The 21,298-nt window shown below is 54.0% G+C and overlaps 1 protein-coding gene across 1 annotated transcript; it reads right to left on the minus strand.

Moving 5' to 3' along the window:
* Positions 1-729: 729 nt before the first annotated feature.
* VSX2 (visual system homeobox 2) lies at positions 730-17,056 on the minus strand. Its single transcript, XM_029952944.1, has 5 exons — positions 16,687-17,056; positions 15,333-15,417; positions 11,493-11,616; positions 1,858-2,038; positions 730-1,055 (listed from the first exon to the last, which is right to left on the minus strand). The coding sequence occupies exons 1-5, from the start codon at positions 17,054-17,056 to the stop codon at positions 730-732; spliced, it is 1,086 nt and encodes a 361-aa protein (XP_029808804.1).
* Between the last annotated feature and the right edge of the window lie 4,242 nt (positions 17,057-21,298).

The following is a 21,298-nucleotide window of genomic DNA, read 5'->3' on the forward strand; positions in this document are numbered from 1 at the left end:
TGGGGCTGGCTGGGTATGGAGAGGGCTGGCAGGTTCCCCAGGGTGACCGTGGAGGACATGGGACAGAGGATGGCCGAGGGGCTCAGGCTGAGACCTTCCAAGTTTAACTTGGAACGTGGGCCCCACCAATGGGGTAGGGCAGACATTGTGCCTGGGCCTCTGGGGCAGTTTGTCCACACTGCAGAGGTCCAGACCCAGGCCCTCAAGAAGGAGTAGGCTGGTGAGCACAGTTTTGCTGAAGACTGGGAGACTCAGGACATTGGCGCTAGACTGTGGGTCCTCCACCCCGTCACTGCCGTGGCAAGCAATGAGTCTGTGGCGGTGGGCTTTGGGCCCAGCCAGAGCAGAATCCATAGTGGTTGTAGAGCTGGGAGGGGAGGCTCTTTCAAGCAAGAGAACAGAGAGTAAGGGGTGGGTTTGGACAGTGAGAGTTGCCAAGGGATTGAGCGAAAGCGGCTTGAAGGGGTGGTTTGGGATAGCAAGAAGGCTTCTGAGGCAGGGCTGTTGGGATGAGGAAGAGGATGCTAGAGAGGTCAAGACTAGATAGGAGGGTGTCTCAGTGTGGCCCAGAGCCTCAGCCAGAACTGAGTTGTGCCTGAAGGAGGGCCTGTGGGGCTGGGGGAGGGTGGCAGAGGCCAGGCCGTGGCCCAGTCTCAGAGAACACCCCCCAACACCACAGGCCCCAAAGAGAGCTGAGTCCTGGGGCTCCAGAATCTGCGTGCCCTTGATCTAAGCCATGTCCTCAAGCCGTGGTGGACTCAGCTTCTCCATTGGCCTGTCTTCGTCCATGGCCTCCTCCTCCTCTGGCTCCTCAGTATTCCGGGCCAGGCCGTCGGGCCCGGACACAGTCCCCAGCACTTTGGTGCTGTGCTCCTGAGCTCTGGCTCGGAGTGCCGCAATGCTGTTCTCCCTCAGTTCCTCCTGGGACATGGCTGCTGGGGGGTCAGGGCCCCGCTCCTCCTGCTCCATCTTGTCGAGTTTGGGCAGGGTCTGGCGCTCCACCTCGGGCTTCCTCCCCGACTCCGCTGCTGCCTCCAGCGACTTTTTGTGCATCCCTAGAAAGAATTGTTGGTATTCGGGTTTAGAAAAGCGCCTGGGAAAGCCATCTTGAACTGAAAACGGCAAAGATAGAGAGAGGCCAGAATTAAGGACAAGCAGAAAGCCTTACTTCACACACCGCAGTCACGCGAGTCCCAGGGGCCAGGGCAGCGGGAGGGAGGCCAGGGGAAGGGGCTGCATGCCAGCAGCCAGGGACCTGCAGAGGGGCTTTCCCCCCACATCTGGCCACTGGGCAGCCTGTTCTGTCCCTTCCCAAGCATCGCACTTGCTCCCCCATCTCTCCCTCCTGGGATCTGGATCATAGAACCCCAAGGTAAGCTGGTGCTGCTACCAGACACAGGCTTTGAGGGCAGGTGGGGGAAGATGGCAAGTGGAGAGATTTAAGGGAGAAGTCCTTTGGGAAAAACCAGAATGCGGGGGGGGGGGGCAGAGGGACCTAGGTGTATCCTCAACCCTCAAGAGGAGCTGTTTCATTCACCACAAGCCCACCTCTGGCCAAGAGAAGAGGAAGGTACAGACCCTGGGGCGACAGCCACACCCTTATCAGAGAACCAAAGAACCCACAGTCCATGGCCTGGCAGGGATGAGAGTCCCAGTCACCCAACAGGGGGTGCAAGTGATAGACACCAATCCCTGGGCCCCACCTGCCCTCTGAGCCTCCTAAGGGACACTAGGAGGCCTGTTTTGGAGTGCCTGTGTCCTGCTAGGCTATTGTGGCCAGGTCTCCCTGCTCCAGGGCTCTGTCCCCGCCTCCAGGGAGCCCGCTCTCCTCACCCCAAGGAGGGTGCGGGCTCTTACCCAGCAGCCACGGGGCACAGGAGTCCATGATGCCATCCTTGGCAGACTTGAGGATAGACTCTGGCAGGGGGATGGAGTGCCGCACCATGGCCCCGTAGAGCCCGTACTCCGCCATGACGCTGCTCCGGCCCCAGCACTTCTCCCGTTTCCTCCACTTGGCTCTGCGATTCTGGAACCAGACCTGCAAGTGAGGATGCACAGGTCAGGGGCGTGTTCCAACGGACACTGAGGCCAGGCCCTTACATCCGTGTGCCCACTGGGAAGGTCCCCACCCCTGCGATGGCTGGCAGGTGCATCCCCTTGTGACGGCTGCTCGCTCGGGCAGGGTGTCCTTAAGCTCACCCTGCCCATGGTGCCCCTGGGGTTCCCCCAGGCTCAGAGTGCCCAGAATGAGGACACCCACTCCTGTAAGAATATGATGAGTGAAATGAGTCCTTTTCTCTCTCTCTTTTTTTTAATGTTTTATTTTCTTCTTTTTGAGAGAGGAATAGAGAGTGTGAGCAGGGGAGGGGCAGAGAGCAAGGGAGAGGGGGATAGGAAGCAGGCTCTGCGTTGACAGCAGAGAGCCTGATGTGGGGCTAGAACTCCTGAGAACCCAGGTGATCATGCCCTGAGCTGGGGTCAGATGCTCAACCAACTGACCACTTAGGTGCCCCTCTTTTTCTTTTTTAAATTGAAGCAGTTCTAAGGTGACGAAATAGAGACCTCCAGCCAGGACAGGGTCTTGCAGGTGGGCAGTCCCCCAGCATAGTCCTCAGTTTGCCTCTGAGAAGCCCCAGCCCGGTGGCTCTCTTGCTAGTGTTCACGCCTCCATCATATGAACAGAATCTCTCTCTGACTGGCAAAGGGACAGATTCCTTCCACGGGCAGGACTAGCCGCACCTCTGGTTCAGGGCTCCCTCTCCACCACAACACCAGAGGTCAGAGCAGCCGGGGAAGTGCAGGAGTGTGGACTCTGGCAACAAAGGGCATTGCATCCAGGTATCAGGAAGCCTGGGGGACACTCCCAGGAGGCCTGAGGCAGCCCCCTTTCTCTGCCCTATCCTGGCTAAGCCCTCCTATGTGCTCGCGCCTCCGTTCACCCACTCCCCTCAGTTTTGGATCTAACCCTGAATAACATTTAGGGGAGCTGGGCATCCATCCCTCAGTCAGGGAAGGAAGACAAAATTCTTCTGATGTACAGAGAAAGAGGGGTGGCGATCTAGGAGGGTCCAGTAGGGGGGAACCCTAGAGGTTGTTTCTCTGGCCCCAAAGCTCACTGGTACAGGGCATGGGGTATCCATAGCCCTCCAGGCTGGTGCTTGGGGGAAAGGAGATTCCTTGATCTCCCAAAGCAGCTTTTTTGAGACTTCTCGCAGCTGCCAGGAGTCCGCGCTAGGGAGAGCTGCACTGTCCCTCAAGCAGGTGAGAGGCCCTGGAAAAACCAGTGGGCGCTGGAAGGATCCCAGGCCCGGCCAATAGCCCCCTCTTATCCTCGCACACTCCCTCCGGGCCCTGACCCCCAGGATGGTGAGACGCCCAGGCCGCCCCAGGAAGTGGGGGGTGCTGAGGGGAGAGCAGAGGTGGGTACGGGGAAAATCTATTAGTTTCCTCTGTGATTTCCATCCCCTCGCCTCGGCAGGGTCCCCGCCCTTCCCTCCGGGCCCCTCCCCCGCCCCCGGAGGCGGAGGTTTCAGCTTTTGATGAAAAATTGCTCCAGCTCTATTCAGGAGGCGGCAAAAGAAGAGTCACCCCCAGGGGCAGCCCTGGGCTGATTGAAAAATAAGTTAATTTCTGTTTGAATCGATGGGCCTCAGGCACTGAAATATCACGGGAAATTAAAGCGGCTGCTCTCTCGGGAGCCGCGGCATTGACCCGCACTAATTAATGCTGGGGAGGCAGCTCGAGCCGCGCCGCGAGCCGCTCCCCCTCCCCGGGGGACCCCAAACACTTCTCATTTAACTAATTAGACGGGGAAAATTGGGTGTTAATTTGTTTAGGATTTTTCCCCCTCTTCCCCCCGGTAGCTCCCTCCCCAGCCCCCACCCCGCGCGGGGGCGCAGGAAATGAATGCGGGGCTCGCCGGCAGATGGCTGCCCGGGTCACTCTGCAATCTTCTCCGACTTGATTGCTTGATTAGGTCGTTAGCACATTAAAAAAAAAAATTGCTTGCCGTCTGGCGCTGGCGTGATGAGTGGGACGCGCGGCAGCGCCTGGGTAATTTATCTTTTTATACGGCAAAGAATTTGATTTCAATCTGCAGATATATGGGGCGCCTTTGACACCTGTTTAACATCGCGCCGCTGACAGTTTAACCCTTTGCTGCCTCCGCCGCCCGGAGGCCCACGCGAGGGTTCGGATCCGCACGCCCCCGTCGTTCCCGCCGCCGCCGCTACGCGGCGCAGTGAGAGTACCAGCGGACCCAGCTAGCCGCGAGTCTACCGCTGAGCGCAGCCGGCCGCGTCCAGCAGAGGGCGCCCCGGCAGCCCCGCCTCGCCTGCTGACCACCTCCCCAAAACCACACGGTCAGACACCCTCTGCGGGGCTGCGGAAAGACCGCGTGTTCCACGCACACCTTTAAATGGACCCAAATGTGTGTGACCCTGTTTTGAAACATCTCCATTTGTAAATAACCAGGAACCCATAAAAATGGGAGAGAAGAGGCCCAAGAAGTCCTGGCCCTCGCCACCCCCAGTTAGAAAACTACCTCTCGTCCCACCCTGGGTGGCGCCGCCTGTAACGAGCTGCACCTTTGCCACCCCCGGGTTTGGCACCTGCCGTTCCTGTTCGGGCCCTCCTGGAAAGCTGCGGAGATAATGTGCAGGGCCTTCTCCCTGGTCTGGACCCAGACAGCCAGGAGTGACCTCTGCCAAGGAAGGGGTTTATGCAATTTAAACCCACTAGATGACTGCGCTTCGTGAGCTACAGAGGGGTGATCCGCAATGCCAGCCCAGGCTACCTCTCCCATCATCCTGGCCGGGCTCTAAGCTGTGTTTAGGTCCCTCACCAGCGCCACCTGTCTGTCCTGCGGGCACTCTGCCCGACTATCTTCCAAATTCAGTGCCTGAGATTTGCCTGAGACCTCGGTCCCTGTCCCGCCTTCCTTCCCAGTAGCACTCGGTGGCCCTCTGTAAGTACCCACTTGTCTCAAGCTGCCTTGTCCCATGGAGGAAAAATTTAAAAGGCCCAATCCACGTAAAAGCATAAGTGACTTCTGATTTCATCCACCTCTCAGAGAATGCAGAAGAATGAAGCAGTTGGCGATGGAACGAGGCACGGAGTCTGACCACAGAGGGCTGGGAAGGCTTGCTTTATGAATCTAAGTGAGACATTTACTTACTGGTCAGGAGATGACCTTCTTGCTTGAATACAGTGCATTTTAGAACAAGACCACAACCCCTTAACTAGAATGCATGCAGCCAGACTCCACAAGATTTTGGATTTTAGAAAGAAAATGCGATGCATATATCACATTACATGCATTCTGATGCAGTAGCACCCCCGTAATCAAACTCACTAGTTTGGATTTCTGCAGCAAAGCACATGCATGTTCATACTAAAAGGGATAAATAAAGAGCATAAATTTGGGTCTGTTTTTTTGCCATTAGTGAGTTTTGAGGACACACTTAGGAAAGAACACCGTTTTCAGCATGGTTTGGAGTTATGGATTCTGAGAAGGGATTGTGGAGTATGCAAAGGCAGAAACACCTCACCGGCCCAGGGTGGATGCCTGGGACGATGCAGTGCTCTGGCTTCCTCAGGATTCCAGAAGCACTGGTGCTTCAGGGGGGGAGGGGAAGGGGAGAACTGGGGGGGTGCAGGGCTCTCACATGGAAACAGCATTTTTATTGGAACACTAAAGAAATGGGTGCAGACTTGGGTTTCAGATTATCTTTGGGGCCTATAAACAGAACCATTTTCCTGGGTCTCTTAATTTGGGCAAATGAATAACGGGGCGGCAGATCAGACTTTGCCCACAGACATGCCCGGGGGAGCTGGTGCCAGCTGGTCGTTCAAACCAGGAGTCATCCGGACCCCCAGTTATAGGCTCCTGGAATGCCTGGCTCTCTGCAAAGACCAGATGCTGCTCCGATTTATGGAGGAAACCTGGACAGCCAAAACAATTTCTTTTTAGGACAGTTGGCAGGGACACTGTGGTGGTGGTGCCTTGGAGGGAAGTGACCAAGGAATTAGCATTAACCCTAACCACTCTTCATATTTGCCTTTCTCTTCTCTTCCTGAAAGCAACCAGCGTGTTTACAGAACTTGGACATGTACGAGAAGCACTGAAGTCAGACAGTCCTGAACAGGAATTCCCAGCTGGGCCACATTGCTGTGTGATTTGGAGCAAGTTACTTGCCTTCTCTCAGTGTCTGTCTCTTCAAACATAAAAGAATACCGATTTTTCAGGGTTGTTTTGAGGATTAATGAAATAAGTGAAAGTTCCTAAAATCCATGCTTATCACACAGAAGGTGTTCAGGAAGTACTGCTTGTTGTCCTTTCAGTGGAGGCACAGAAAATTGGCAGGAGTCTGCCCAAAGAGCATGTTAATCAACAGCATTACTTGCCCCTCCGGCCTCCTCTGCAAGCCCTTTAGCAAGGCTGGCCTGACAAATAACAACTCCAGGAGTGGGGCTGAGGGACAGACTAGCCTTCAAGCTGTGCGATTTTAATACAGATAGCCTCTGGCTTCCTCTTCGGCATCCAGAAGGCCCCGCAGATTTCCCTGCCACTCTCAGCACATGTCTAAGGTTTTGCAAACCCTTGAGGCTCCCTGCAAACTGTGATCAGGAGCTAAGAGGCCTAGGTTGGAGATCCTTGCTCTGCCTCCAATGGTCTTGGTGATTTGGGGTCTATTTCTTAGCTCTTCGAGCTTTGAGTGCCCCCTCTGTCCTGTGATACCATCCTCTTGAAGGTCTGTTATGAAAATTAGATGTAACAGTGCGTGTGAAATGCCTGGCACATAATAATAACTAAAAAACACTGGCCTGATGAATTCTGTGGATAAATGTGCAGCAAGATGAGGCTCTGCTTTCCAGCAAATGCTCAGTGAAAAACTTTTTTACATAAAGCCAAGTCCCTCCTGGCCCCGCTCCCACCTCTGAGGTTCCTTCTAAGCATTTAGGCCCTTTTCTCTTGGTTCTGGCGAGCCCCGATTATTCCTCGGTCCCTCGCTCCTTCACTTTACTGGCTGCCCACTTTCTAGAAGAGACTGCCCCTTTCAATGGACAGTCAGGTCTGGAACGCTTCAGCAGAACTTGTGTAAAGGTCACGGTGAGGACCAGATCCTTGCCTGACACTTCAGGGTTCTGAGTGCCTGAGAAGGGACCCAAAAGTGACACCCACAGTCGCCAGGTTTGGCACTCCAGGCAAGAGCTTCGGCTTGGGAAAGGGTCTGGGTTTCCTGGTGCATTTCGCCTCAGAGGTGGTGCCCCGGCAGCGCTCAGAGAGCCCAGTAGGATGCCTCTGGCTCTCAAAAGCTGGGCTGGCAGGTGCCACAACTGGTAGAGAGGGTCCCAAGAGTTTGTGCCTCCAAGGATAGACTGGACCTGGGGAGGGGCACTTGCCAAACGGGTGCTCTTCTGCCACAGGGCGCACTCGGAGCAGACCAGGAAACCCTGTCAGCAGTTTCTCTCACTGTAAGTGGCCAGCGTGAGCAGCTGTGGTTGTGCCCATGGCTTGTCTTGGCATCACACAGCTCCTGTCCTGCAGGCTCCCATCTTTGCATTCCCACCAGACATGTCCAGGACTCCTTCCCTCAAAGGTCTCCCAGGAGACCCTCTGTGGTTTTCCCAGGATTGCCCCCCTAAAGGAGACATCTTGTACAACGGATGCTCTTTGAACATTCTGGGCATTTGCCATCACCCCCGAGGCCCCACCTTCCAACCTTGCCTCCTACGGTCAGGCCAGGCTCTGTTGGCCATGCGGCAGTTCCCATCCCAGTCACCCAGCTTCGTTCCTCTCTCCTCCGGCTGGAAGCTGATTAATTTGGGCTCATTGCTGCAGTGATTTAATGACTTAACACTCCACATGCGCTCAGCATTCCTGATACCATATTTCAGCATCTCCCTTCCTGTCCCAGCTCCAGGCTCAGAAAAGCTGGGCCTTGCTGCAGCCTCTGATGTCCAGTAGGGGGCGGCTTTGCCCACATTTCCCAATAGCCAGGCAGCATTCTTCCCCACACAGCTGACAGGTCATCTTGCCCCTCATCCCGCCCTGTCACCCCAACCTCTACTTCCCTCCACTCATGTTAACCCACTTAAAATGCAGAAAGCTCCTTTCCTGAGCCTCTGTCCCAGTGTTTTCACTCTGGCTGCCCACAATCACCTGAAGAGCTTTAAAAACATAGAGATGTCCAGGTTTCACACCAGACCAATTAAATCAGAATGGCTGGGCATAGGAGCTCAGCATGAGTGTCTTCCAAATGCTAATAAATGTCCCCGGCTGAGACACCCTGCAGCCTTCTCCTGTCAAGGCACATCTTCTATCTTCTGAAATCAAACCCCATAAAACTTCTTTCCCTATTCTTGGGCGGGGATCCCTTTAAAAGAGCAGAATGGGGGGCACCTGGGTGGCTCAGTCGGTTAAGCATCCGACTCTTAATTTTGGCTCAGGTTCCGATCTCACGATTCATGAGTTCAAGTGCCTCATAGGGCTCCACACGGACAGTGCAGAGCCTGCTTGGGATTCTCTCTGTCCCTCCCTCCCGGCCCCTCCCCCGCTTGCTCTCTATCTCTCTCAAACTAAATAGAACAACAACAACAACAACAAAAAAAAGGCAGAATGGAACAGCATTAGTCGGAGAATCCAAATCATGAACTTACATCCAAGAATGTGCCCATTAAAAATAATTTTTATGAGTGTTTTTGAGGGTTTTTTTCTTTTTTTTTTTAATGTTTTTTATTTATTTTTTTTTGAGAGACAGACAGAGACAGCACGATCAGGGGAGGGTCAGAGAGAGAGGGAGACACAGAATCAGAAGCAGGCTCCAGGCTCTGAGCTAGCTGTCAGTCAGCACAGAGCCTGACGTGGGGCTCGAACCCACGAACGTAAGATCATGACCTGAGCCGAAGCCGGACGCTTAATCGACTGAGCCACCCAGGTGCCCCTTGAGGGGATTTTTCTTTAAGAATAATGTCTGGCACTCAAAAAAAAAAGTTTTCTTTTTTGAGAGAGACAGTGTGAATGGGGAAGGGGTAGAGAGAGATAATCCCCATTAGAGTCCGCACTGCCTGCACAAAGCCCAATGCAGGGCTTGAACTCACGAAACTGCAAGATCATGCATGACCTGAGCCGAAATCAAGAGTCAGATGCTTAACTGACTGAGCCATCCAGGCGCCCAGTACTGGTTATTTTTATAAGTAAGGTTTGTTACAGCTCTGCACCTGACCTCAAACCATCTCTGTTCCCCCAACTTCAAGTCAAAGCACAGGCAGGTGCTGAACTTTAAAGCTTTAGACGCAGACCTGGGTTTGCACCCTGTGTCCCCCTCTTACTAGCTGTGTGGCCCTGGGCAAGTTGCTGTGCTTCCGTTTCCTCAGTCGTCACCAGGATTTAATGAGATCAGCGCTGAAATGGAGCGAGCACTGGGCATTTGCCAGGCATCACTCGGAACTCATTACACACAGCGCACGGTGTCCGCACAAGACACCTTTATGGGAACCAGAGGCCCTGCAGGGTGAGGTAACTTGTCTGGTCACTCGGCTGGGAACAGTGAAGCCAGGATGTGCTTGGCTGGGAAACAGCGCCCCTAATCACCATACCAACTCCCCTGTCCTATGTGCCTATTCACAACACCTGGCACAAGGAAACTGTCCTCCAAAAGATAGCTGTGATTGCCACCGATCAGGCTAAGACTTTTTCCTCACGGCCCCTGAGGCAATGATATTAACAGCTCACAAACACCTTCCGGAGGCAGCATTTAGCCAAAGAAACCGGTGGTGCTCAAAGACTGAGATTCTTGTCTCCCTTCTCCCATTTCTATGATCCTTACAGTCCCAAGGGCAATCAACTTACTCCACACCCTAGCTCCTCGCTGCTTCCTGCCGCTTCTGACACCCCTAGATAGATGCTCCCCCGCCCCCAGGCCACTTAGAGAAGACTGGGGCCTCTGTGGCAATGCAGTGACAGTGGAGGAAGAGCCTTCCCCAGAATCCCTCACCCACTCCCACCACCACCACCGCCACCACAGCCAAACATTTCAGAACAACCCACTGCAAGGGACAGCTGTTCCTTCCTACTGGTCAGTGGTGCAAATATGAGGCCTGACAGCCGGGGAGTTTTCCAGCCCTCCACCCCACCCCAGCACTCGTAAAAGCCAACTTTGTGCTAACGAAAGCCATGTAGGGGCTACCACTACACATTGACTGGATTGAGCGTTGGCTTACACACACACACACACACACACACACACAATTCAGAATCCACACCCAGGCTTCCCCCACTGGAACCCAGTTGGGTGGGGGATGACGGATCCAGGCCACCATGGATAATGCACCAAACAGATAATCTGCTTACGAGTAATTGAGCTTATTGTTAGCACCGACGTCTAAAGCTACCGGTTGAAATTCCACATCACTTTCCAGGGCAGAGGAAGACTCTTCTGGAAAAGTAGTTCATGTCTCATTTCCAATCCTCTGGTCGTCCAGTGAGAGAACACCAAACTACCCACAACTCATCTGTTTCCTTCTCCACGCAGCACACATCCCACCTGGAGACCTGGGGTTCTTGACTGGGAGGGGTTTCAGGAAGTCACTCACTTCTTCTGCCTCATAGAGGCCCTGCCTAGAAACCCATCAGGCTTCATCTTCTCCCAGAGAAACCATTAAGCAGCACTGTTCCTGCCCAGCTGGAAATTTCTGGCCTCCGGAAGGTCCCCTGCTGATGAAAGGAAGCCCTGCACCCACCGCAGCCGAGAACACTTCCATCCAGACCGGTGGCCTGTTTTGCCGCAAAACTCTCTAGGAGAGGCGCGCCTGGCTGGCTCAGTCAGTGGGCTGATCCCAGGGTTGTAAGTTCAAGCCCCACATCGGGTGTGGAGATTACTTAAAAATAAAATTTTTAAGAAAACAAAGCCACACTCCCAGGCACAAGTCCCCAGCCACATCCCAGGCCAGGGCCAGCTGTTCAGTTGTGAGAGGAAGAAGAAGCTTCTGGTGGGTGGACATGGTAGGGAGTAGACAGAAAGGGAGGGGGCAACCTTTTCTTTATGGGTCAGGGGAGGGGAAGGAAGGAAAACAGAATGAGGTCAGGGCCAGAAGGCCCTCTCCCCCTCTCCCCACCTCTGGCCTTGGAGGAGATATCTAGCTGTCCTAAGAGATATCAGCCACGACAGAGACCCCACTGAGAACCCATGACCCACCCAGAACTCCTTTTCCCACCACAGGCCCCTTCACGGTCTGCCCGACATACTCCTCAGGAAGCCTACGGTCTGGAACAGCAGGCCACGCCACGTCATCTAAGTCTCTTGTCCCCAACAGTGCCCACCTCACATGGTGGGTGTTCAGCAAATACCTGTCAGCTTAAATGAACTGTTCTTCATAGGACTCACAGCAGGGGGGTGGGTGGGAGATGGGGTCACAGGTGTCTGGGGGCCTGGGGCAGTCAATGCCTCAGAGAGTGGGGAAAGAGAGAGAGGGACTTGGGGCTCTGTTACCTGTATCCTGTCTTCTGGCAGCTCTGTTTTCATGGCCAGCATCTCCCGGGCATAGACATCTGGGTAGTGGGCCTCATTGAATGCCTTCTCCAGCTCCTCCAGCTGGTAGGAAGTAAAGATTGTCCTAAGGGGAGCAAACCACACACTCAGGACCCAGAAACTGAAAGACACTGTTTCAGAGAGGATAGAATGGACCTCCTCTCTGCAACCGGGACAGACCCCAAACACAGACTGCTTGGCACAGACATAAACTCCTTCACACACACGCTCACGCTCACATATATTTACACACACTCATAGCTTAACCCTCTAGACTCGGCTTCATTCAACACTGAGGACCCACCCTGCCCTTCTTGGGAGGACATTATTTCATAATGGCAGTGACATTTCATCCTGGGAATCTTTCTAGAAGTGATTTGGGGGAAGGGGTGTTCAGAAATTTTAGAAAAGTGCAGAAAGCCTTTCTTCTTTCTCCTAAGCACAGAGTGAGGGACTCACCAGATAAATAAAAGCCTCTGGCCCACTGGGACCTGCTTCCCAGTTTCCTCTCACAGAGAGCAAGTAGTATAATCGTTGATTCTTTTCTTTTCTTTTTTTTTTAGTAGTTGATCTTTTAATGACATCCAAGTTCAAAGACCCACCAGAAAGTCAGATGCAACTGCAGCCACAGTGTTTGTACAGTTGAGAGCTGAATCTCCCACCTCCTCATGCACCCCAGCACCTTACCTGCCCCCTTCCCCTGCCAGCATCCAGATCTACTAGCTCCTTAGAGCCTAGAGCAGACCCCCTCCACTTCCTGTGCTCAGGCGACCAGGAGCAACCTCCAACCCTCTCATACTGAGTCTCCGCCATTCATCAAGGGGGCGTCCCATGGTGGGGGCGTTCCATTCAGGTCACTCTCGCTCTGAGCCTACCTACACAGCGCCCCCCTCCCCGCAGAGCAGTTTCCATTGACCTGTTTGGGATCTATTCTGTTTTAAGAATCTGGTAAAAGCTATATCCTTTTTCTTACCCCGGGACAATGTGCAAATGAATATGGTCCAACACAAAATTTTACCTCCAATATCAGGGGCTTCATAGATCCTCCCCCTTTTTTTTTCTATGAACTATACACACCCACTTACAGGCACAAATTCTTCTATTTTCAGACCTTATAGTCCAGATTCCACAAAGCCATTTGTAAAATGGTACATTCCTTGCTTGAGCCTCTGGGATCTGACCCTGGGACCAGCACAAGGGTTTAGAATCCTGCACTGATGCTCTCACTTTTACCCTCACCCAACACGAGGAAAAAGTACAGGTATAAGCCCCATTGGGTCCTTGTGCTGGTGTCAGCTTTAATATCTTGGGGGATGATGCGGGGGATGTGTGAGGAAGAAAGATTCTGCCCTTTATAGAAAATGACTGGCTTGATTCTAAATCATTTCTCCAATTCTCCTGGGAGGGGGGAATGGAATGTTTATGTATACAGAAAGTAAATTCTTCAGAATTTTGAAGATCTGCTGGTTTCTATTTTGTTCTTGTCACTTACTGAAGGGCCCTTAGAAGAGGTCATCAAAATAAACAATCAAAATATGCAAGTCTTTTTCAAAACTAGTGAAACCAAGGCACACAGGTGTCGTGCCTTGGCCAAAGCCAAAGAAGAGAGAGAGCTTTCGAACCGTTTAAATGCCAGCCGCTGCTTGGGAGAGCTCCCACTGAAGAATAAAACAAAACAAAATCTCAAAGCCCCCAAACTTTCCCTTATTCCTGCCTCAGAGAGAGTCCCTGTGTCGATACAGACCTGCTCTGCAGGGAGCCTCCCGCATCCCAAAGTGTGATCCAAACCCCCGCTCCTGGCTCTACGCAGAACCCCAGTCCCTTCGGGTGCGCACTGCCTCCGGTTTGCAGAGCTGTGCTTTCCCAGCACAGAGACGTGCAAAACCCGAAAGACTCCCAAGGCTGCTGCTCCATCCCCACTGCCCTCTCCAAGCCCAGCACATTTCAGAGAGAAAAAGAGATGCCCATCTCTCATCACCAGACTCTAGGGTCTCTAACCCTAGAAATGCCCAAATGAGAGAAGTTCAGGAAAAAACATTTTTCACTAATTAAAAGCCACACTGGCAATCAGTCGTCATTCTAATATCTCTAATAATCTGCTCTCTACATGCACTAGAAGTAACCTGAAACCTAGGGCAGGTGATGAGTTATACTGTCTCACTGGGAAGCCTCCAAAGTTCCCAAACATCTCCTTGGCGGGGACAGTGTCAGAAGAGGATAGTCAGGAGTCTTAAACATAGACTTTGGGCTGTGGGTCAGCTAGCTCCAGGTGCCACACAAGGACATGTCCTGAAACAGAAACTGTTCTGGCACCGGGGAGGGGGGGGGGGCTTTTTCCACGGCTCTCCTTGCTTGCTATGTGATCCCTGCTTCCCAGAGCACGGAAGCAGTGCAGCCCCGACTCTGAACTGTCCTCCCGGAGCCTGTCCCTGCTCATGGAGGCCGACAGGATTACCCGCCCTGGGGCCAGCACGAGAAGGGTGCGTTAAAAGATGTTCTCACAAATATTTGTTGAATGAACGAATGTACAAAATGACCCAGGATCAATGCTTCCGTTTAAAATAAAACAAAGCTAAACACAACAAAACCGCTGGGGTTACTGAGAAACCAAGTCAAAGTTCACCCTCGTTCTGGTCAGAACGTATTGGGGTCTTAGAGGACAGGAAAAGCCATTTTATAAGGTGGAAGCCAATAGTGGAGTTTTCAAGGGCTAGGGAAGAGGAAAATGCAGAAAAGTACCCAGAGAAAGGGTGCCAAGAGGCTGAAAACAAATTGGGGAGAAGGGGATGGGGTGGAACGGGGCAGGGAGAGCTCCCCAGGGGAGAAATGTCCCGAGAATCAGTGGGAACCCTGTGGACACCCCACCTAGACGGGGTGCAGAGAGAGACTTGGGGAAATGGACCAGAGGGTGAGCACAGGGAAGGTGTCTGGAAGCATCGCTTGCAGAAACTCAGGCAGATTTTTGGTTCTTTGCTTCCTTATTTCCTTAAAAACCTCCTCATAAATTCCTACAAGGAACTGGTGTCTGTGGTGTGGACGTGGACATTCCTATGAGAGTCTGCGGTGGGGGCAGGGACGGTTTACTTTTCAGGAATTACCTTTCAGCACCTATTACATTTTTTAAATTGTGCCAGTAACGCCAATTTGAAGACAACATACTAGAATTCTCTCTTTAGCCTGTGCCCTAATGCAGCCCACTTCACTCCAGCTGGGGCTACCGGTGTCATCCAGTCCACACATTTTCCCTCCCCATTTTACAGACCAGGAAACTGAGGCTGGGGGAAGGGAAGAGACTCTCTCAGGCTCACAAAAGCCTAACGAAAAATTCCCATCGGTGCAGGTATCACGCTCAAGATTTTGGGAACGGCGGGAGCAGAAGAATAGGGGTGTGGCAGAGCGGACAGGACCGCCAGAGAGGAATGCGGGCCCCGGGGCAGAGGGCAGAGGGACCGGCGTGGGCGGGAGGTAATCATGGCGCTCCGAAGGTGCTGATGCAGGGATCGAATCTGGGGGCTGTCTGCCCCTCTCTAGCTCGGGTTTGGCCTTTCCTGTCTCCCGAAGGAGAAAGCCCGACCGTGCCGCCTCCCAGGAGGCCACACATCATCCTCACCCCGTGTAGCTGGACGCTAGGGTCCCGGGCGGATGTCCCCAAACAACGTTCAGTTTCCCTGCCCTGGCGCAGCCTCAGGCTTCAACTCAGGAGCCGACGAAAATAGGGTCGGAGCGACCCGACCCCCAAACAGGACGCAGCAGGGAGTGGGTGAGCAGAATCGGTAGCAGAGAGCGCCGCAGGGGTCTTACCTGTGTCTCCGCTTCTTCCGTTTCTTGGTCTGGTTTAAAGCCGATTTGGACATTTTTCGGTCGCTGGAGGAAACATCTTCAGAATCTGAAAGGTGGGCGGGGGCACATGCGGCAGGATGGGGGGCGCGCTTGGTAACGCCCGGGGACTTGAGGCGCCCGAAGCCCGCGAGGGCCCCACCCCGGGCCGCCTGCGGGAGCGGCGGGGGCCTGCTCCGCCCGCCTCGGAAGCCCTCCGAGAGGGCGACCCCATCCCTACGCCCCGGCTGGCTGTACCCGCGCCGGCGCCCAAATCCGCAGATTTTGAACAGATTTCGTTGCAAGAGAGGCAAAGGCCCCACCGCGCTTGGGGCAGGGACCGCAGTGGAGCTAGGCAGCCTCAGGGAGTCGCAGGGCCGGTGGGCGGTGATTCCCCGCGCTGCGTCCTGCCCCGCGCCTGCAGCCCCGGCGCCCCGGGCCTGAAAGTTGGCCCGAGGAGCGCAGCCAAGGCGCCGGGAAGGGCTGGGGTCTCCCCGGGCACAGCCCCTTTTTCCCCGTGCCTGCAGAATGCGCCCCCGCTCGAGACTGGAGAGGCTGCGACGCACCACTTTTCGTTGCCCCTCCAAAAATAAATAAATAAATAAATAAAAAGATAACGAAAAATCAGGAGAACTGCCGAGCGAGAGCAGGAGCCGGAGCCCGGGCGGGTGGGGACGCACGGCCGGGAGAGCAGTCCAGGGAGGGCGCGGCGGGGTCATCCCGGGGGCCCCCGAGCCTGCAGGCGCCGGCATCGGATATATAGTGGCGTTTGGGAGGAACTGAACCGCGGCTGCTTCGGCCGCCGCAGAGGCCAGTTTGTCCGAGCGCGTGGGGTGAAAAATAAACCCCCGCTGACCAACGTGGGCGTTGTGGAACGCAGAAAAAGAGGAAGGAATAACTTTGGAAACCAGGGCGAGGGCAGAAGCGGGCACCCGCTTCCGGGGCCGCCAGCACAAGGAACGGAGCGCGGGTCCTCCGGGAGGCCGGGGCGGCGGCGGAGCAGCCGGGCTGTGGGCCCGCGGCCCGCCCCACGGGTTCCGACACCCCAGGCCCGGTTTCCGGGGGCCCCCAACCTGGCGCCGCGGCAGACCGGGGCCCGAGGAGGGGACGAGAGAACAGCCGGAGGCCGGAAACGCCGGGGCCGAAACGGGGCGGGCAGCAGGAGCATCCTCCCGGCCCCTGCCCGGGGCGCGCCAGCCCCGGGCCGGAGCTGCGACCCCTCGGCCGGGCACGAACTTTTGCTCCCGGAGGAGGCCTCTTGCGGTGCAAGCGAAAGCCGACGGCGTGGAGCTCGGGCTTTCACCCCAGTCAGGAGCCTGGCAACCTCGCCCTCACCTACCCGAGCTGGCCGTCTGGCTGGTGTCCAGCGGCCCCGACGCTCTGCCCAGCGGCTGCAAGTGGACGCTCTGCGGGTCGGACAGCACTTCCAGGAAGGTGGGCTGCGCGTAGAAGCCGGGGAGCCCCCCGGGCCCCAGCAGCCCCATGCCGCCCACTCCTGCGGGACTGAGCACAGAGCGCGCCGCCAGCAAGTGCCCGGGGGCCAGGCCGTCGAGGGCAGCCCGCGGGTGGGAGCTGGGGGGCTCCTTGTTCAAACCCAGGATCTCCTGGATGCCGAACCCCGTGCACCTGGCCGGGGCGCCCCCCGAGGAACTCTTGGCCACAGATTCGGATTTGGGCTTGCTCAACGCTTCCCCCGCTTTCCCCGTCATCTCCCGGCTCTTTGGAGGGGCTGAGGCCGCAGGTCTTTCGCTCCCCCCACCCCCCCGCCGGGCTCCCCGCTTCGCGAAGTTGGTCCCAGGTGCCCCCTCCGGTGTCTAATGCTCTGGAGCCCCAAGGAGATTCCCCTTTTATCCAACCAGGCGGCAGCCCAAGTGGGGTCAGAGCTGAGCAGCCAATCACCGGGGCCAGGAGCATTAGGAATTCCAAAAAGCTGGCAGCTCCCGCAGCAGGCAGCGCCGAGGGGCCAGGGCGCTAGGGGCCGGGCACCGGGTGGACTCGGCAGGACGCCCATGGGCAGGGACCCCAGGGGCTGAAATGAGTCAACAAGGTTCAGGGCTGTTCCAGGACGCTGGGTGGCTTGGGATTCTGGGCAGAGCCTGGCTGGGACAGGTCCCTGGGGTGGAGTGGGAAGATGGGCTGAGGGCAGATGCTAGGGACTGGGAGTCCTCCTTCCTCCGTTAGGTCCAGTGCAGGTTGACAGGGTCAAAGAAGCCCAAATATGGGATCCTTGTGTAAAAGGCAGAACAAGGAAGAGAGGTAGGTGCCCTGGGCAGGGTGTGTGGTGGCAGTGGGAGGAAAGAGGGCACCAGGGTGAGAAGAGGGTGATGTGTGGATGGGAAGAGCTCCACATTTGCCTTGCAGCACAGGATAACGTGCCGGGTTCAGAAGAGCTACTCAGTAAGTATTGGCCCAATGAATAAATGAATGATTAAAGGGGTCAGGAGTAGGGGTCTTTGGCCGGAGGGTAGTGATTTCATTTGGAGAACCGTGGACATCTGAACATCTGCCCAGAGTAAGCACGAATGTGCCCAGTTTCCATAGAAGGACTTCATTTATTCTTCCATCAATTCATTCAACTCATATGTATGGAGCACCTTACCAGCTCTGAACTAGGAGCTGGGGGCTCTGTAGTAATTCAGATAGACAAGACAAGGGGTCTGCTATCTCTTAAGAGTTCACTGAGCACACAGAACGAGGCAGATGGGATTGCTGGGATGGGGAGGAGAGGGGTGGTGAGAAGGCAGTGGAGGCAATTAAAAGATGGGCTTGGTTCTCCAGTTGAGCGGGATACCTTGACTAACTCCTGTGTTGGAAGTTGCAGAATTGCAGCCAACTGGGCCAGTTGAAAAGTGGTGAGAGGCAGGAAAAGCCTGTGGGCAGTGGAGCCACTGGTTTCCTGCTTGAGGGCTCTGCAGGGAACAAGACCCCCTTGGGCTCAGATGTGAAGTGAAGGTGATCTAGACACACACACACACACACACACACGCACACCTGCCATGGACCTCTGAGCCCCTGCATTACACCAGCTCAGCTAATTCTTCAGGGACATTCGTGGGGCTAGGGACTGTCATATCTATGTTGGCACCCCCTGTACTGTGCCTAATATACATTAGGGTTTAAATCAACCAATCTTTCTTTCTTTCTCTTTCTGTCTTTCTTTCCTTCTTCCTTTCCCCATCTCTTTCTTTCTTTCTTTCTTTCTTTCTTTCTTTCTTTCTTTCTTTCTTTCTTTCTTTCTTTCTCTAAGAGAAGTAAGCCTTTATTTCCTTGTTTCACAAATAAAGTTGGTTTATTTGATTGCTTTACATATTTCTTGAATCAAGTTCACCCTATGAGGCAAGATAAAGACAGGGTCAGTTTCTTTAGGCCAAGACTGGAAAGCCAGGCTGGGGGAGAGATTCCATGAGATTCCATTCAGGATTTCTTGGCTAGTGAGCTGCAAACCTCCAAATAAATTGACACTTCCCAACCCAGCCTAGGTGTCTAGTACCCTTTGTGGTAGGCGTGAGACCAAACTGAGAGGTAAGAGGAGACCCCATAGGGTATGGAACCTGAGGTCTTGCTATCAGGGCTGTTATGAGATGGGTCTCCACTCACTGTGGCCTGGTCCATACAAGAGCTGGAACTAGGCTGGGGGATCTCTCAGCATGGGAGGTGTCTGGGAGAGGCACACCATTCACGCCAAGGCCTGCCTCCTTATCCCATAATAGTGTCATTCCTACTCTGCACCTGTGTTGCTCAGCCCCTTTATGTGACATAATCTTCTGTCCTCATAAGAAACACTCCTAGTATCTTGGTTCCACAACTGAAAGTTAACATAGCTATTCTTTTGGGGTTTTTTTTCCCCTTTTTTTTCTTTTCCTTTCCTTTCCTTTCCTTTCCTTTCCTTTCCTTTCCTTTCCCTTTCTTTCTTTCTTTCTTTCTTTCTTTCTTTCTTTCTTTCTTTCTTTCTTTCTTTCTTTCTTTCTTTCTTTCTTTCTTTCTTTCTTTCTTTCGAGTATGTTGACACACATAGCATAGCTATTCTCACTCTAAGGTGCAGGCTCAAAGATATGCAATCTTGAGGTATCCTTCACCTTGTAGTCTATGGATTTGGGTTCCATGTGGCATCAGTCACATGGATAACGATGTGAGTGGTGCCCCCTGGAGTTGTGCAAAGCAGTGGCCTTCCCTTTGCACTTTATGAATATGGAAACCTAGGTTCCCAGAGAGGTTAGGTAACTTGCCCAAGTGACCTAGCTAGTAAGCAGCCGAGGCCAGACTCCACCTCAAGGGAGACTGGTGTCAAAAGCTGTTCTCTTTTGACTTCATCCCTCTCTTGGCCTCCTCTCCATGTCAGCCTACCCTGGAAGGATGAATGGGGATGTTACGTTAATGGCATTTGTCATGTTGCTTACTCATCACGGGACATCCATGATGAGCCAGATGCCGCCCGATGGGCAAGGATGCAAGTGATGGAAAGCAAGCGTGTGAGTGATGGAGGCTCGCCTTTTGCCAGGAGATGGGGATGAAAAATCTCTTTGGCCAAACCCTCAGTCTGAAGCTGCCAGTCCCCTCCCCCAGGGAGATAGTTACCACCTTGACCTAGGAGATTGGGGATGGGGAACCCCATGCCCTCTGAGAGGCACCCTTCCAGAGGCTACAGGAAGAGGCAGGGCCCAGTGTCAGCCCGAAGCCGGTCCCACCCCCACATGTGAACTTCTGACAGATTGTGGTGCAGGTGGGCATGTGTCCGAATGTGGGGGCTGGAGTGAAGGGAGTGAAGTGTATTCTTTTGGAGACATCTAGTTCACACTGGATCCAAGTCCCAGGTCTGCTGCCTAGCAGCTCTGTGGCTTTGAGCCAACCATTAAATTCTCTCTTAGCCTCAATTGCTTTACCCACAAAACAGCTTGATACTGGGACTGGTGAGCACCCCGGACCCCCAAAGTTAGCCCTGCGGTTGAGGGCATGGACTCTAGAGCCAGACTGCCTGAGTTCAGACTCCTGCTCTATCGCTTACTTGGTGACCTTAGGAAAGCTACCCAACTTCTTTCTGGCTTTTGTGCCTCAGTTTCCTTATCCATAAAATGGGGATAATGATAGTGCCTACTGCCTAGGATTGTCAGGAAGATTAGACATGTACAGTGCTGGAAAAGGTGCAAAAAGCTATACTGTGAGCGTACAAAGTAAATTTCTTGTGAGTGTTGGTTACTATTATCACCCTGCAGGGGCATAGTGTATCTGAGACTGGCAATATGGTAGGGACCAGGACAGATCCAGTCCCAGCTTTCAGGGAGTGACTAAAGGAGGTAATATTTTGTGAGTTTTTGTTGTTGTGGTTGTGGCTGTGGTTGTTAATTTTTAAAAATGTTTTATTTATTTTTGAGAGAGAGTGAGATAGAGCATGAGCGGGGGAGGGGCAGAGAGAAAGGGAAACAAACACAGGCTCCAGGCTCCGAGCTGTCAGCACAGAGTCTGATGCGGGGCTTGAACCCACAAACCATGAGATCATGACCTGAGCTGAAGTCAGACACTTAACCCACTGAGCCACCCAGGCACCCAGGAGGTGATATTTTAAAAGCACTTAGCGTGGTACCTGACCCTGGGGACTCAATACATCATAGCTCTTATTATTACTATGAATGGGTACCAGACCCCTTACCACACTGAACCCACTCAGATTCTCTGACAGGTCAGGGGTTCTGTCCCCCCTGTGACAAAGGACAGGAAGGCTCAAGGAGGGAGATCTGGGGCTAAGGCACAGGCTACCCATCTCCTTTGCCGTGGTGCTGGTCATTCTCAGCACCAGCTGTAGCCAAGTCATTTTTCTCCCCCACAGCGTGCCTCCCTGAATCACTACTCAGCCGTCAGCAACAATTTTTGGAGGGAGGAGGGGGGAAATGCAAGGAAGAGAAAGGATGTGTGTTTGAATCAATAATCCCATTATGAATCTGTCACCCATGAACGTG

This window comes from Suricata suricatta, chromosome 9 (genome assembly GCF_006229205.1).
Source record: "Suricata suricatta isolate VVHF042 chromosome 9, meerkat_22Aug2017_6uvM2_HiC, whole genome shotgun sequence".
NCBI lineage: Eukaryota > Metazoa > Chordata > Mammalia > Carnivora > Herpestidae > Suricata > Suricata suricatta.